Source organism: Schistocerca serialis, chromosome 4 (assembly GCF_023864345.2).
Source record: "Schistocerca serialis cubense isolate TAMUIC-IGC-003099 chromosome 4, iqSchSeri2.2, whole genome shotgun sequence".
Classification (NCBI taxonomy): domain Eukaryota; kingdom Metazoa; phylum Arthropoda; class Insecta; order Orthoptera; family Acrididae; genus Schistocerca; species Schistocerca serialis.
This window is the reverse complement of record NC_064641.1, coordinates 627,847,430-627,866,114: the sequence shown is the minus strand read 5'-3', so window position 1 is coordinate 627,866,114 and position 18,685 is coordinate 627,847,430. Positions and strand designations below refer to the sequence as shown.

General features: G+C 41.7%; 1 protein-coding gene across 1 annotated transcript in view; it reads left to right on the top strand.

Moving 5' to 3' along the window:
* The first annotated feature begins 5,566 nt into the window (after positions 1 to 5,566).
* LOC126475447 (glycogen-binding subunit 76A) overlaps positions 5,567 to 18,685 on the top strand; it is a 320,338-nt gene continuing 307,219 nt past the window's right edge. The window contains exon 1 of the mRNA XM_050103312.1: positions 5,567 to 5,636. Coding sequence (XP_049959269.1) covers positions 5,632 to 5,636 — 5 coding nt within the window. The 5' untranslated portion in view covers positions 5,567 to 5,631. The remainder of the gene's footprint in view (positions 5,637 to 18,685) is intronic.

Here is an 18,685-nt window from a genome sequence, read left to right as displayed (position 1 = left end):
CAGATTGACGGTGACCAACTTTAAACAGAACTTGACTGATTTTCACACACATTTATTAAAATAATAACAATCATAAAACTTACTTAACTTGATTCTGGATGCTATTTACAATTGACAATCGGAAGTTTCTTTGGTCTTGGAACGTTAATCTTATTCTCACATATCTCTGATACTTGACAAAGTGTCTATACATTCTCTTCATGGCTATATACAGGAATATGATAATCTTATTAGGTGCAGACTGAAACTTGACTACAGACTAATGCAGACTCATGCAGACTGACTAATCGGAGGTCTGTACACTCGTTATAATACCTCGTGTGTTCAGGTATCACTGCGCGAGTGTGATCCGCGAGGAGAAAAGGTTCTACGTTAGCAGCAATCTCACTGGCTGCAGTACATATTAATATGCGGATCGGCGGAAGCAGAATTTGGTCCGTCTCTAAGACAGCACCATCTCGTAGTGAAGAGACGGACGAGCTGTTGTTGTTGTGCTTAGCGGGGCGCGCTCTAGTGGGAAAGTTGTGCAAGCGCTGACTACGCGGAACTATGTACACCTCATATGTATTATCTTCATCTTTTTAAAACAAAGTCTGTAGGCTGAAGAGCGGCATACTAAGCTGCTGGCAGCCCACCCTCTTTGGGGGAAATCGAAATTCAATAAAGAAAAAAAAAGTTTTATTCAGTGTGAAGTCACATTTGCTGCTGAGGGGGCGGCCTAGTGGCAGGCGGCGGTGCCTTTAACTCTGACGCTCTCTAGCGTTGATGGATGGTGTTTCCAGACACGGGTTCCTATCCTCGATTTCTTCCTCTGGATACCCTCTACGACCCCTCGAAGTCTGTCGCTGTATTTCTTAGACACCCTATATAAGTGTTGTTTCCACAACTCTTGTAAATGATATAATGGGGAGAAAGATTATATGACATGACAAGAGACTTAAGTATGGCTGTGGCATGGATACCCCCTAAACAATTTAAATTAAAATGTTGAATTAATATTACCTCATTCTGCTTAAAACTTAAAAACTTTAATAACTTGCCTAATTGTTTCACTAATAACTCAAAATCACTAACTGAATTTCTGCTTCTACAGCACTAGTTTCAAAATGGTACTCGCTGCCAAATCTACGAGTACCAACGTTTTTAGATTTTTATTCCTTCTTAATATTAGTGGCAACTTTGCCTGCAGTTTCACTTTCCAGAGTGGTCCATACTGTGTGAACAACTATAAACTTTAACATAAAGTTTTTACTTCACGTGCGTGCAGCGAAACGAAATAAAGCTACACAATCATAATAACAAGAAAAATTAGTTGCAGTCATATTGCCACACATGGCCGATTCGTCATGTGCGAGTCATCAGATTGCTTGGCAATACAGGTGTGACGTATAGGCATATCGCGCGACTTAGCGACTGTTTACTGCGATTCGTCAAGAAGGTCCCAGGAAGCGGTATATTATATATAAATATACGTCGCACTTTTATTTCCAAGCAATCTGATGACTCGAACATGACGAATCGGCCATGTGTGGCAATGTGACTGCGACTAATTACCTGGCTGAAAATGACTTACAACTTCGTGACGCCCTCCATCGGTAATGCTGGAATTCAATATGGTGTTGGCCCACAGCTTCCACTCTCGCAGGCATACGTTCAATCAGGTGCTGGAAGGTTTCTTGGGGAATGGCAGCCCATTCTTCACGGAGTACTGCACTGAGGAGTGGTATCGATGTCGGTCGGTGAGGCCAGGCACGAAGTCGGCGTTCCAAAACATCCCAAAAGTGTTCTATAGGATTCAAGTCAGGACTCTGTGCTGGCCAGTCCATTACAGGGATGTAATTGTCATGAAACCACTCCGCCACAAGCAGTGAATTTTGAGCAGGTGTTCGATCGTGTTGAAAGATGCAATCGTCATCCCCTAATTGCTCTTCAACAGTGGGAAGCAAGAAGAATCTTAAAACATCAATGTAGGCCTATGCTGTGCTAGTGCCACCCAAAACAACAAGGGGTGCAAGTCCCTCCATGAAAAACACGACCACACCTCAACACCACCGCCTCTGAATTTTACTTTTGGCACTACACTGGTTACTAAAAGCTTCCAAGTGCGCTGCATCTTTATTCTGCGCTGTTTTTTTCCTCTTGTTACATGCCGATCTCAGAAACTATTAAAATGTGTGCATGCAATTAACTCGCATATATCTAAACCTTAAGTGGCTCTCCGTCTTTTTCCTTCCTGTGTTTCCGAGGGTGGCGGCACGTAATATCCGTGTAAGTGGGAGAACGTTTCTGTTTGTGAAACATGTGACAGAGACGGGGCACGGGTACCAGTCTGGCATTCATGTAGTCGGATGTGGGAAACCACCTAAAAACCACTTAAAGCCTAGCAGGTACATCGGCCCACGTCATTAATCCACCCGACGATTCGATCCGGGGACTGGTGCGTTTCCCCCTGTCCGGAAAGCGGGCGCTTTAGCGCGCTGCCGGCCAGAGTGGCCGCGAGGTTCTAGGCGCTACAGTCTGGAGCCGCGCGACCGCTACGGTCGTAGGTTCGAATCCTGCCTCGGGCATGGATGTGTGTGATGTCCTTAGGTTAGTTAGGTTTAAGTAGTTCTAAGCTCTAGGGGACCGATGACCTCAGAAGTTAAGTCCCATAGTGCTCAGAGCCATTTGAACCATTTTACCGCGCTCAGCTGTCCGGGCGGGTCCTAAGCGTTTCGTACTTGAAAGTAAAACAAAATTTACAGACCTCATAGATACTATACTCTCTCAGTTATGTATATTGTAGGTATAGGTAGCTTTCTGAAAGTGATAGTGTCAGAATCGTAAAGTTTATTTTTTAACAATCTGTTTGAATTTGCGCACGCAACGACCCGATTAGCTAACTTCAGTGCTAATTAACTCTGAAACGTAGCAACGTATCGTTTTTTTTTTCTTAACGGTCATTACCTAGCACAGCCTGCCTTGCAACATTATTGCAAACTTTTTAGGCTGTCTCTGATCACCGTGTATACACTAGCTGCCGACTGTGACGTCACTGGTGTTCACGGCATATGTGGGCATTAGTTGACCCGGCGTTAGACCCGCCCGCTCCAACCTCGTGATCGCCAGATCCCACACAGCGCCGAGCTTCAGACCGCCGTCTTTGTTGAGGTTGTTATAAACGATTTTTATTTCGATGGATTCTTCAGCTACACGATCCCAGAATCCATTAGCGCGAGCCACAACAGAAGTTTCGTCAAATTTGATCCGGTGACCGTTTTCTAGAGCACGCTCAGCTTTAACGGATTTCTAAGGGAGAACGCAAGTGATAAAACGTCTCCTGCTCCTTTCGGGGTTGTTCTACAACACCTACTGTTTGTATGTCCGACGTAAGACTGGCCACGCTCGCAAGGTATATTGTAGACCCCAGGTGTTCGGAGTTCTGCAGCATGTTTAGCTTGTGTTACTGATGACTGACGGATTTTGGTAGAAGGACTGAAGATCAATTTGGTCTTTTAAGCGGGCCACTTATCTTGGCAGACAGCGAGCCACAGAGCGGCGAAAAAGCAAGATTCTTTTCATGCTCCAGTTCGAAGTTCTTATAGTGACTCTTGAGATCACTTCATTTATTTGGCAAAAGCTGTAGCCGTTGTTCCTGAAGACCTTGCATATGTGGCTCAGCTCATGCGGTTGGTTATCGGCATGTGATATCGTTCTTGCACGATGCAAGAACCATTGTTTGTAACATCGTGCGCTTCTCTGCCACACCACGATGGCTGATGACGTGCAAGCACAGGTTGGTGTGAGCAGGTTTTCCGCAGACTCTGTGGCCAATGCATCCGTTTCGTTGTTTGGATGTGCCTCCAGAGAGATTCGTTTCTCGTACTCTTCTCAGCACCTCTCCATTGTTGACTGTGTCTCTACAGCTTATCATCATCATTCTGTACCGCCAAATCTCAAGGGCTTCTAGCCGTCTTGTCTCTTGTCTTCCTATTGTCGAAGTTTCTCACCCATATTGGGCCACACTCTAAACAAATACTTTCATGCTACATTTCCTTCTTTCCGGAACTGAGGAGGATGACAGACAGAAGAGAGGGATGGCATAAGGCCCGTATACAAGCACCTATTTATCAGCCGACCGACGAAGAGAAATCTGTGGGCAAAGAATTGGCTAACGCAAGGAAAGAAATTTTACCCACGATCTGCTATTTAAGCAGCTGGGAGCCCATGATTTTCGTAATTATCTAAGAATGGATGAAACATGCATTTCGGCGCCCCCTAACATCGTGAAACCATTCTAATCGATAAACAATACAGTCATGAAAGAGGCTGTAAGCTGCAAGGAGAGACTGTTAGCTACATTACGATTTCTAGTTAGTGGCAGAAGAGGACTTCACATGCAGAGCTGTTGTATCCCCACAATTATTAACTAAAATGATTACTGGAACCTGCAGCATTATTTACGGTTGACTGAGAAAATACGTCATGGTGAAGCAATATAAATAAAACAAAAGATGTTTGCATAAACGATATTAATTTATTTACGTAGCATAAGTGATGACCTGCAAGCTTAAGAAACTCAATTCAGATTCGAAGAAGAAAGACTACACATGGTGTTGGCGCACATCATCTAGTAAATACGACAAAGATACATAAGAAATGAAGCATTAGCAACTGTTGGGATTGTAAAGTAAAATTAAAAAAAATCCGATACTTTACTTTTCATAGCAGAGGGCTTGGATGTAGACTGGACTTCTTTCAACACTTAAACGAATGAAGCAAGTTTGTTTATCGAATTAACGGCCATTAAATGTCGATATTTCGGGTTTTAGATTTCATTTCCAGTAAGTATCGGAAATATGCCACACGATAGCAATATGGATTCATTTTAAAAAATGAAAAAAAAAAAATGCTTCATCTCTTGCATCTATATTGCTACCCTCCTCGAACGACGTGTTCCACAAACATCAATATTTAAATTTCGCTAGAAACTCTGTCATTACAGTTTCGTCCGCCTGGCACCCTGTTATGTATCCCTCTCACAATGACAAAAGACGAACTTTTGTCGGCGGTTGGCACGACAGCGCTAAACACGGCACAGTTTGTTGGGTGAAGTGGTGTGCGGAGCGGCTGTCGGGTGGTCCTACCTGTCCAACATCCCGACAAAGGAAGTTTGTCGTTCGGTCGGTCAAAATGCCTACACACGTCCAGTTTGTCGGTCGTTAGGTGCGTGTGTAGGGCCCAGTACGGCTGGAAACCATCGCGCTTGAACACAGAAGAAGAAGAAGGAGGAGGAGGAGGAGGAGGAGGAGCAGGAGAAGAAGAAATATGATTATTCAATGGAAAGTTACGAAGTGAAACATCCTATGCATGCAGACGGTGGTTTTCTGGAGGAAGTGTGAGACTGGCCGGTGCGCAGCGAGTCAGCTGACTGCTGTGGCGCGAGGTGCAGTTGCGTCAGGTCAGGGTTGCAGCAGATGGCGCCAGCGTCGCGCCGCGCGGCCCGCCTATTGGCCGCGGCTGCAGGAGAGGGGGCGGGGCTGCGCTCGACTCCGGGTCGCGGCTGCAGTGTCGCCGCCGCCGCCACAGCGGCAACACAACTTCCCGGCGAACGCTCCGCTCAGCCGCCGCTGCGACCGCGCGCCCTCACGCATGCTGTGAGTACCCCGCAAACAGCTGCAGGCGCCACGCCGGCCGGCGACGACGCCGCCGCCGCCGCGGCTGCTGCCCGTTGCGTGTGTGCAAGCGAGTGTCCACCCGCGGTGGAAGTGACAGGGGAAGAAAACGCTTTACACTCTCACCATCGCTGTGGTTTTCGATTAGTAAATAAAAAGTCGCTTAAAACATCCACTTCCCTCTTCTCGCAATGTCTTTCCGCAAAGAGAATGCTCTGGTGCTTAAAGGTTAATGTTAAACGAACTTACTGCTGCAACAACAATATTATCCAAACATTCCGGATAGAGAAAATAGCTTTTACCCTGATTTATGTGCTGGAATCACAGAAGCTACTTGAAACCTTTTTTACACGAAATCCATATCAGTGCCGCTTGGTGACGGATGCGCACACTCAAACTGTCAACAACATGAACTGTATACCATGAACTGTATTATTGCACTTAGCCTGTAATGGCCGTTATGGGAAATACATGGCCACGTTACCGAAAAAGGAAAACGCATCGCATTGTGAATGATTTAAATATAGCTGTGCATACACTATCAATCGTTTCAACGTTTCCTCGCCAAATATCAGGATAAAAACTAACGATAATCTGACCTAAGCGCCCTCACTTTCAGGTGCAATAATATTGTGGTCGATTCATACAGGCCGACCAGTTGATAATACAGGACTTCTACTTTCTGTAGGAGGAATGATAGTGAGTGAATTACGCTGTCAGTTTCCCTATGTTAGACCAGTCGATTTAAGAAACATTTTGATAGGATGACGTAATTTTGTTTTTGTATTGAGAATACTCGACCATTCGTAGTTTATGGGTGTCTTGCCGCCTAACGATTCCACTTTTCTGTGCAGTATTTCGGCAGCCTGTAAATGTTGATTGTGTGGAGACTCTAGGCTTGTTCGGTTTGAAACACTGGTAACATTTCAATAGCACTGACGTATCAGGCGGAGATTAAATCTCACTAGCTTTTGTAAGCTATGTACTGCGTGACAGTTGCTGACTTTTCTATTCGTTTCCATTGAAGATACCATTCTCTGCGTTAATTGTAGCATCCTCACAAACATAAATGCCACGTCAGTTCTCGTTAAGAGGGAATGCTCGTGTTTCGAGGTACGAGGTGCTGGATGACGATGTTTCCAAATTACAATGAGAGTTACAGTGCAGTCGTGGGAGCACCACGAAGTGGCGTGATGGTCTAGTCTTTATTTAGCTTTCTCAAGCGTTGGAATGCATCCAGCATGCTGTTCTTGAATTAGAAGGCTCTTAATTTTGTAAACTTTTAAAAATAACAACAAAAGGACACTCAAAGAGCAGTCAAATTCTCGGCGAGATTAGTGTGTGACGTCATACGAGCGCTTCAAAAGCGTATTAATAACTGTCATCTGATAAGCTGTTGCAAGGAGACTTCAATGATAGCGAATATCGTCTGTGTTTGTAAACAAAAACTGAAGTGTGTTTGTGTGTATGCGTGATAGAGAGAGAGAGAGAGAGAGAGAGAGAGAGAGAGAGAGAGAGAGAGAGAGAGAAAGAAAGAGAAATACACTACTGGTTACCGACCTCCATGTAAAGCAGGGTACTGAAATGACAGAACCTTAGTGCATCTGAAACTACCCGTAAGGCGATTATATGCTAATGCTCGGCGGAAGCAGCGTATGAAGCTAGTCAGCTTTTAAGCGCGCATTACGCGGCTGAACGCCCCTGGGTATATACCTGGCAAGCAAATAGAAAAACGACCACGGTTGCACGGTCTTGAAAGTATCGGCACACCTTCCTTCCTGAACCCCCTTATATACGGCTTCAACTCACAAGAAAACTTCCCTTTCAACCTAACCTTGACCTCGCACTACGCTACAGATCGTCCGTCACCACTACATAGATTCAATAAAATCATACAGATGAAAAACCGATTTTGTCAGTATTCTTAGTTCTTTCTGTCTGAACACGTTGGACAATGACGTCACAGGCCAAAACATTACGTCACTGGTCAAAGCTGGCGTCCAGGACCTGTAGATTCAATTGGCCCGACTGTCTGTCCCATGCGATACCCTGGAGTGGTTTCCACTATTGCTCGCTCTTTTTTGTATAATCCATGTTTTAAGGAAGACACAAGAAGCCAAGAAATCTCTTCTGTTTGTAGGTGAGCCGTTACCCATTGCGTTCTGCTAAAACAGAGCACGAGCGCAGATTGTAGATAGTAGCTACAAGTCAAATGTTTCGTCGCTTAAATAAGAGCTGAATTGGAATCGTGAAATTTTCTTTGACAATCTGAAAAACAAAATAAATCTAAGAAGTTATAGAAATAAACTTTATTGAAAAATTGTTAGTAATGATTAAAATCTATTTAGAAAGAGCACGTTAGAATGATGATCTTTCTGTATGCATAAGCACTCTGCTTCGGTTCATTTAAAGCAATAAAAAATACTACGCTGCAACATACATCTCCACAAACAATTAACAGTAAATGTCACGGGTAAAATAATATCCTTGTTTTTTAGCAATGATCGCCAGAATATAGAATCTTTTGCCTTCAGTCACCATGCACAAGGCATCAACTTTTTGTACGAGATTGATGTCGGCGACAAAAAGTATATAAGTTGGCAGAGATTTAAATTACCCACATTGCGTCTCTGTTGTAGTATACACTGCTAGACCAAAGACGTAGTTTACTTTCTCGTAAACCGATGTATTTTAAGTATTATCTGAGACACTCCATCGGCACGTCATATAACAAACGCTTGACGGTACTGAAGTTTGCGCTGCACACTCTTCGCGTGTAACTTCGGACAGGCCGTATCATTGCAAGTTGCGCCTACATGTTGTGGTGAATGACAAATTGTCATTTCATCGTAGGAGATCCAAACCCATGTAGATTTACATAAACTTCGTCCACCATGAAATCGGGGCGTAGTATTGGTGCGCCAGTTGCAACAACGGGGGTTTAATTGCTTTCTTTAAATAAAGATGAGTTGCAAAAGAACGTCTCCTTGGCTGCATCGGTGAATTCTTTTTTCGTAGCGGAATGTCACGTGCTGATGCGTGGCTAATGGTTGTCAATCTAACCTGTCCATGTGCGTGTGATATGTGCCAAATTAGGCTGAGAAGCGTTTATCTTCTGAGATGTTCCTGTACCATTACTATTCGCGTAACTTCCGTCTGTGTCTGTAGAGTGAGACAGCCCTCCTCCGGTTCAATAGCGAACCAGTTTCTCTTCCCCATTGTCTATCTCATGGCATCCCCTAACAACTTTCCTTTCTCCTTCTATTGTCATTGGTGTTTCTTTAATTATTCCCTAATATGATATGAATATTAATGTAATATTAATTATCCCAAATATTTTTCATACTTCAGTATACCAATAAATATCTCAGTATATTTCTATTGATATTACTGTTATGCCATTCTGGTAATGTATTTACTTCCATTTGGCGGACACTTCTTACTGTGAGAAATATACGTACAACAATCTTAACAGAACTGATAGTTATCACAGCTATTATTTTTATCACAATAATTATTTTTTTGTAATAAATTTTCTATGCGCATTGCATCTTATTTACGAGAGGACCTGATCTGACCATGTATAACCTCCCCCCACCCCTTTCTCTCTCTCTCTCTCTCTCTCTCTCTCTCTCTCTCTCTCTCTCTCTCAAAAACAGAGATTTCGAAGAAAGAAAGAAAGAAAGAAAGAAAGAAAGAAAAAAAAGCAGCGTCCAGTTGCTGATTGGGCTATTATTGTGATCGCGCATCCTGAACTGCAATGATTCTGGCATATGTCACGAATTTACTCACAATTCTAACGATATTCATTTCATTTTTTTACGGCGTGGAGACTAACGACGGTCGCCAAGCGTACAAGTTTGCTGTGTCCCATCGGACCCTCTGCTGAATAATAAGTTACCAATGCGTGTGCAAATGTGTCTTTCGCGCCTTCATCTGTAATATCTTCGATAACCCACTCTACTGAACTCCCTAACAGGCAATTGACAGCCTCATAATTTGGCCTGGATGTGGGACGTCTACCAGTCGCAACGAATCATAAACGTTTGCCCTTCAGTGTGTAATAGGTATTGTACAAATCTGAAATACTGGAAATGACAGAAGCGTCTGGGATAGCAGTGAGTGTGGCTGAGTTCTTTCTTCTACTAGCCATAATTTCATCTGTTGCAAATGGTGAAGTCTTGTAATAAGCACCTTACTTTTCTCGTTTGCAAATCAAAATTATAATTAGAAAGACTACTATATTTTATTGTAAGTTTATAGCCCAGAATTCGGAAACAACTGAAAAAATTCTAGAAACATTTCACAGTACAGATTTTTTAAAATCCTTAGAAGTTAAATAAGTTTTGTGGTACGGCAATGGTTGGGACAGCGCCTTCCGGTCTAGTGGAATCAAGAGTATGCGATTCCTTCGGGAATGCGCCTCCTCCACCTTACCTTCACTGTCCACCGACGATTGACTGTGCGATCACCAACAGGTGTAATAAAGTTTCTGGTTACCGATTGTGCAGCCAATAACAGGTGACCGGGTGCAGGAAAATACATAACTTAGCAACTCTTTTATTAATCAGTTTGATACACTGCAGCTAATGTGAAAACTATATCAGTTAATTTATAGTTACTGAAATTCGTAAGAAAAAAGTGAACACTCATAATTTCCTTTGTGTCCTCCTGGTAACACAATAAATGAAGACAAATTAAAGAAATATCTTTTCGTAATTTTGATGGTCTTTCTGAAATAGAAAATAACACTCGCGCTCCTCTACTCCCCATGCAACTGTAACATAAATAACTTCTCAGAACATAATGCATTTTCTTACAAAACTAAGTTTGAATTAATGTAATCATTTGTTGGCGTCTGAGCTTCTGTTTATTTAAGCCAACGTTGAGATTTTATACGCAGTTACCGTTTAGTTACTGTCACACCACGATCATCTACTATTTACAACTAGCAACCAAAATGTAAACATGTGCTGTAGAACAGGTCATCCACTACTATTGCTATACGGAGAAAAATGTATTAGTATAAAATATAATAAATTAGTAATTTACGTCCTTCACCTTGTAAGAATTCCCAAGCTAAAGTAGAATCTTACATTGAGCTGATGGTTTGTGACGGTTGCGGAATCGCTCGCGTCTTTCCGTACCATAGGATTACTTGCTCACTACAGAGTTATGCTCTTAGTCCAAAGTTTACCTAGTGTCTGATTCAAAGACACTCCAGACATTGTATGTTCATTATAACGAACTTCCTATTAATATTACTACTAGTATTCTATGTTCGTTAACATTATTACGTCTTACTTCTGTTTAATTGAAATCCCGATCATTATTGTAAGTAGTTGTCAGTGCCTCCGTCATCTTTGCAGCACTTTCCACGGAACTGGACACGGGAGTTTATACTGTTGCATTTCGAAAAGTTCTGGACTGGCAAACATATCCTAGCGATAAGACTTCTGAACCCAACTTATGAATCTTTTCTTGATTTCAAGTATGAGAGTCTCTATTTGCTGATTCCACTGATCGAGATTAAAATCCGGAGTATTCCCATTGCAGGTGGTATCTGCGACATGAATTTTCTTGTTTCCTTTTTTTATGTGCATTCGGTGTTAAAATCGAGATTTTTTCCTTGCGGTTGTAGGCACTGTGATAAGACTTATACAACACACACGTTCACTTATCTTCTCATCTCTTCGCCGTTTTAAACAGTGTCTCCATCTGTCCATTTTCCACCACTTGGCCTTCTCCCAGCTCAGACAATCATAAAAGCCAGTATATCTGTTCTGAAGCGTCTGTCATGACCACGTTACCTTCGTATGCCCATTTCCTCATGGCCTCCTTTGACATTCAGTTACTGGGAAACTGTTGGTTTTTTGTGTTGAAATACAGATGCATCGCCGGCCACTGTGACCGAGCGGTTCTAGGCGCTTCAGTCGTGAACCGCGCTGCTGTTACGGTCGCAGGTTCGAATCCTGTCTCGGGCATGGATGTGTGTGATGTCCTTAGGTTAGTTAGGTTTAAGTAGTTCTAAGTCTAGGTGACTGATGACCTCAGACGTTAAGTCCCATAGTGCTTAGAGCCAAGTTTTTGAACAGATGCGTCTACTCCATCGGACACTGTCCTTACGCATTCTAAGACCACAGAACCGAGTTCTGCTTTTGCGTGACTTACGTCTAAACCATTCTATCTAGGAGTATCTTCAATTGTTTATATTATACCACACCGTTTCTATAATCTGGTTATGTTGTGCAAGATCTTTGATTTCATTTCAGTTCAAAAAGCAAATCTGTTTCATCTAAAGCACAACATTCAGTTATATAGGGTTGAAGACAGTGTTAACGTTATTTTCAATTTAGCCAGTCTGACTTTTAAAGCCTATTTATCAAGTCCAAATGACTGACGCTATTAAATGGTACTAAACGAAACCATACAAATTCCTTGCTCTCTGTTAGGTAGTACTGCCATTACTATGTTGACAACACAATGTCAGTATTAAATCATCTTCTAATGTACCACAGGTAAATGTTCTAGGGTCCTAACTGTTCACGAAGTATAGGGTGAGTAACAAAACTCACAGGAAAACGCCTATCGTGTCGGATCTCCTGTTACCCGACGTAGTGCAGCAACTCAATGTGGTAAGAACTCAACAAGTCGTTTAAAGTACCCCGGAGAAATAGAGCCATACTGTCTCTATACCCGTCCATAATTGCTTAAGGAGGGACGTTGATGAAAAACACACACTAATTCAAAAATGCACCAAATCCACAGTTTTCGAGATATGACAATGAAATTTTGTACCACACTTTACATGAAAGCAACACATTTACATATAAAATCCTTTGATTGTATATCTTCAGCTTTCTTTAAAATGAAATTTGAAGTTTTATTTTCAAAAAATAATGTATGTTCCTTTTTCTCATAAAGTATTCAAGAGATTTCTACAAAAAATTTTCTGTTTCATTTCTTTATATGTTGTAAGCTTCTCTCATGAGGTTTCTGGAATAGGTCAAATAGGAGAATTTTCAGTTTTTTAATTATAATTCCACAAGTACAATTTTAGATTCATGCAAAATTCCAAGCACTTTGCACCATATCTCAGCTTGCAATCAGAATTTCCAAATTTGCCCTTGAGACAACGTTTATTAGGTTTACGGAAATATGTGTCCAAAATTTCATAATTCTAGAATTCATGGAATCTGAGGAAAAGGGACACAAGCTTTAAAAAACAAACTTTTCAGGAAACGCAATTTAAAGTTCAACCTAACTTTTTTCCTTATGTCGCTTCTTCAGAAGGCACTACATTTGTACTCTGGGTCGTCTTTCCCTTCAAGGCTTCTCTTCTGGTTTCTGGTTGTCTGTCTTTCCTTTACCAGGTCTTCAACTGACTTTTCAGTTGCAGAGACGCGCTGTAAATCTATTTTTCTCAGGGTGTCTTGAGTAAAATTTCCTCTCTTTCTAATACCTTTATCCTCTCGACGTTCCCATGATTAAAGACAGTAACTGCATCATAAGTTCCAATTCTGACAACTATAGCAGATGAAAATGTGTTTTTAGGGCATCGTTTCCATATGAGTGAATTTAGAGACGCATTTGGATTTTGGGTTTTGAATACTCTTTTTGAGAAGTGCAGGATCGGCCAAAGAGGATCTAGAAAACCAAAGAGTATGTATCACGGCCTTCTAGATGTATCCCGCACACGTTTGGTTGAAAGTAATACACAGAATCGTTGTTCTCTGAGCTGGTATTGAAGTGCTGCTTCAAAACGTGGGCGTGGGAGGGAGGCCGCGTCACACTTTTAATTAATTTTCAGGCACTTCGGGTGCGGTTTCAACATTGAAACTTTGGGAACTTATTGTCCATGAGTTGTACTAGCAAATAAAAAATAAATAGAAAATTGACATTTTTGGTCAATTTCATCAACGTCCCCCCTTAAGTGTACCCGATGCAGGATTTTGTGCACGAACTGACCTCTTCATTATGTTTTATAAATGTTCAATGGGGTTCACGTGGGGCAAACTGGGTGGCCAAATAATTCACTCGAATTGTCCAAATTCAAAACAATTGCGAACAGTTGTGGTCCGATGACATGGCACATTGTCATCCATAAAAATTCCATCGTTGTTTGGTCTCAAAGTGGCTGAACATAACCATTTCCTGTCCGGCTCAGTTGGACCAGAGGATCCAGTCTAGTCCATGTAAGCACCGACTACACCATTAAGGGGCCACCACCAGCTTGCACAGTGCCTTGTTGACAACTTAGGTCCATGGCTTCGTGGCGCCTGCACCACACTCGAACCCTATCATCAGCTATTACCAGCTGGAAGTTGGACTCATCTGACCAGGCAACGGTTTACCAGTCGTATAGGGTCCAACAGATATTGTCACGAGCCAAGGAGAGGCGCTGCAGGTAACGTCGTGCATTTAGAAAAGGCACTCGCGAGGGTCGTCTGCTGCCATGGCCCATTAACGCCATTTTTCGCCCCACTGACATTACACTATTGAGATGGCTGTATGGGTACTTCCAAAAAGCAAAAACAAAAGAGAAATGCATGCGAACGACCGCAGCAAGAAGACTCAAGCTACTCTCGACGTTAATTTTTCCCATCGCACCTGTCGCAAATAGAACAGTAGAGAAGTAGAAAGTATCCTCAGTCATATTTCGTATGGTGGTCCTTGGCGCACAAGTTCCGAGTTGGATGAAGCTTATGATTTTTGTTATTTTTTTAGCACAATGGCTAAATTGGTGTCAGGATAAAAATGCAAACGCCCGGACTTCAATTCTTATCGGTCCAGGTCCTTTTTCCGTCTTTTATCGCTTCTTTCACATCTAGAAATGACTTATATGTGTGAAAAATGCCAAATGGATTATCCTCCCCCCACACTCCCCAACTCCTCTAACTAGGCCGTAAGTCAGTTCATAGACCGCAGGAATGTATGTCATGTCACCTCCAGTATGACCACGCCCAGTGGAGAACTGCGGTAGTTAAGCCGACCGTACATTACAATCAGTGCTGAAAATCTGGATACCTTACTGCGATAAAATACGATGTATGTATGTAGACTGGCCGGGATTCAACCAGGTCAGCAGATGTTTGAGATCTGAAAAGGTCTCTGTAACCATATAGTTTAATTTGATTAAAGCACATATACCTGGATTTCAGGCGGGATCCCTCGTTTCATTCGATTCTGAGGTGCTATGCCAATACTTTTAGAGTTTGAGGGGAATACCAAGTGAGCTGAGCCGTGAATGGGAATTTGGAATGAAGAGGGAGGCGTTCTAGGTTAGTTCGTGCAGTTGTCCAAAGCACTGTGCCAGCGTGACGTACTTGGGTGGCGCATCTGCCTAGAGAGCTCCGAGCTAACAGATATCGAGCAGCAGCTCCTTCATATCGTAAAGTGGCAAGAAGTCCTTGTTTTTAGCTGATTCTTACATTCAGCTAGAGTGTTGTAAAAGTATGTTTATCTACCTTTTCAAGAAATATTTTTTTTTATTTTCAGAACAATATCCTCTTTTATTTTCAAGAAGTAGAGAATTTATCGATGTACCGGCAACTTTTTACTCAAGAAGGAAACGTTTGTTTATTACAATGGAAGTATTATTCTTTATCTCAAGAATAGATCATTTATTGCTGCTTCAAAGATACTTCTGTTGTAGAAAAAGGAATAATAATGGCGAAGAAGCCACGCCGACGATGGCAGTTATCAAAATAAAAAAAGAAAGAAAAGAGTGAGCAGGAGACCCGGGTTCAAATCACGGTTGTGATAAAAATTTTTGTTCATTGCTTCAATCAGCTATCATAGACGTGTGAGGCTTGAAAAGGTATCTGGAACAATATAGCTGCTGGAAGTATATTGATTATTCCATAAAGCATGTCTTATCACCTGGGAAAAGTCCTATCTTTACACACCGAGCGAGGTGGCGCAGTGGTTAGCACACTGGACTCGGATTCGGGAGGACGACGGTTCAATCCCACGTCCGGCCATACTGATTTAGGTTTTCCATGATTTCGCTAATTCGCTCCAGACAAATGCCGGGATGGCACCTTTGAAAGGGCACGGCCGACTTCCTTCCCCATCCTTCCTTAATCCGATAAGACCGATGACCTCGCTGTCTGGTCTCCTCCCCCAAACAACCCAACCCCCAACCCCTATTCTTACAGACTGTGACATTGTAAGTGACTAACGGGCTGGTAGCTGCAGAGACGCTACGTAGTGGAGGACAAGGGCCACAAGAAGTCGTAGGCGACCGAATCCTGCAGCTCGTCGAAACGCGACTGCGCTGCTGCATCGACGGCTCCTGCTATAAAACTGTCTGTTTTCGTGGGCGGAAGGGAAGTGCTTAGCGCCGAGAGAGGCACTCCGCAGTAGAGAAAAGCAGCCCAGACTCCACCCACTACCTCTCTGCAACACCCAGCGTCCTGAAAGATAATGCAACAAGTCGATTGACCAGCGCAGAGAAAGAAACTACAAACTACTCTGAATGTCAGGTACGTAACAAGAGGATAGCATTAGTAAACAAGAGGCAAGTTCTCCATAAGTTTGTTGAGTCACAAGAATCATTGGGTATTAATAGCTCAATACAGGAATGTAAACATCATATACCTCAGTCTTAAAAACCAGTATATGCATTGAGCTTGTTTCTAAATGAGCGAAGATTATTTTTCAAAACAGCTCAGTGTTCAAAATATTTTACCTTCTCGATTAATAAAAGACACGATTTATTATCACGGTAGTACTTTCCTTAGCCTCAAAACACAGAGAAGGGCTGTGCAGTTGTTGATGAATGTTAGCGCAGCGTGTTATTAAATAGGTGAACATACTACTGTATTAACAACAGGTACTGGAGCAACGGATCTGTTAGCAGTGAAATGGGCAATTAATAGTTGCTATAGACTATTTTCTGGTGTAGGTCTTAGACTGCCAGTGTAAACTAAGCAATTAACATACATTTAGTACAAATAATTGCGCAGATCAAATGAGCGCGAAAGCGTCCTTTGACATACGCTATCTGATCAAGGTATCCGGACATCTCTACATAATGCAGAATTGACCACCAGATGTTAAAGAGGTGGACCCGCAGGTATAAGAGGAGGAGAGTAATACTGTGTTGTGCTCAGTGTCTTCGAACGTGGATGTCATATGAGTAACAAATCCATCACTGACTTTTCAACACTTTTAAAGCTACCGAAGTTGGTGATGTAATTAGGAAAGGGAAACACGAAGGAAGAACCGGTGCTAAACCAAGACCAGCCAGTATACCGACGGACACGGACCATGGACCACTGTGTAGGGTGATTCTAAAACATCGCATTAAATCAGTGGATGAAATCACTCGTGAGTTCCAAAGAGGTACCAATTGTCCAGCTAGTGCTTGACTGCAAATATGGAGTTAAAAATAATGGGGTGCAGCGGTCAAGCGACTCCTCATAAGCCACACATTTTTGTAGTCAATGCTAAGCGACGCTTGAGAGGGTGTAAAGAGCGACACTGCTGGACAGTGGTCATTTGGAGTGAGGAATCACGTGACAGATTGAGGCAGATTAATGGGACCGTTTGGTTTAAGCGAATGCCTGGGGAACGTTGCCTTCTAACATGTGTAGTGCCAACAGCTAAGTACGGAGGATCTGGTATTATGGTATGGGTGTTCTTGTGGTTAGGATATGGTCCCGTTATTGCGCTTAAGGGGAGACTGAAGGCAGTTTTTATCCCTATTCTGCCAAAGCAATTTTACCCTTTGAATAGGTACACTTTTCCAAAGAACTATAAATGATAAAGCAATGAAATTTTTATATGCCTCAATTAACAAGTAAGATGAACATAATATACTAATAAGAAAAGAAATTTATTCTTTCATTAGTAAACTTTAATTTTTTTGTACATTCATTATTACTAAACAGTTTCTGATTGTTTGGTGGTTCTCAATTTACTATAGTAATAACTTATTACCATCTGCAGTACAAATTGACCAAATTTCTTGTTTCTAACCCCATTAGTTTATCAAATAATAGTACCTGAAAGTAAAAAAATGTAGTTTTGAGAAAAATCTATTTAAAGTTTAATATTGTAATTCTATTATAGTTATTGATGAGAATTAATTACCACAAGTATTTTCCTGCACCATCCTGAGCATCATCTGAATCATACTGATCTTATTTTCGTCTCTTGGTCCCCCCTCTTTTATGCCTGGCTTCTTTTGTGCATTTTAAATTAGCAATATCTGCTTTGCAGATTCTCTATTTATCTATTTTCACCAAGGATTTTGCAGTATTTCCACTAGATTTTATGCCCAATAATTCCAAAACATCCAGTTTTTTAATTACACCATCATTGAAGCGTAAAATAGCATAATAAACACCAAATTTGAGGGTTTTAACCTGAACAAAAAATAATTAATTCTCATCAATAACTATACCAGAATTGCAATATTAAACCATAACAATTCTGCATTCTATCTATTTCAACATTTGTCAGGCGACCTTTACCATCTTCTAATACTATTTTTGAGAAGCACCAAACAATCAGAAACTGTTTTATAATAATTAATGTAAAAAAAAGGTTAAAGTTTACTAATGAAAGAACAAAATTCTACTGTGAAATGTGCTCATATACTTCCGCAGTTATTTTTGACTTTTCTTTCAGTAATCTTCTCAACCTGGACTCCATTCTCTTCTGGACATGCCCAATGCACTCTAATTTAGAAATTGTGACATTAGGACCATAGGGCTGTTCTGCACGCACCCGGGCATAAGCATTGCTGCCAGATTGCACAGAGCGTCAGGAAAACCATATCTCACGAAAAAATTGTCGTATTTATATAAAACAAAAACTGTTTTACGCAGAAAAGACCAGGAATTTCAAATATGCTAAAATCTAAAAATCGAATTTTTGAAGTCCACTTGCCTTCCGTCTCCCCTTAAGAAAACTCTCAATTTACTATAGTAATAACTTATTACCATCTGCAGTACAAATTGACCAAATTTCTTGTTTCTAACCCTATTAGTTTATCAAATAATGGTACCTGAAAGTAAGAA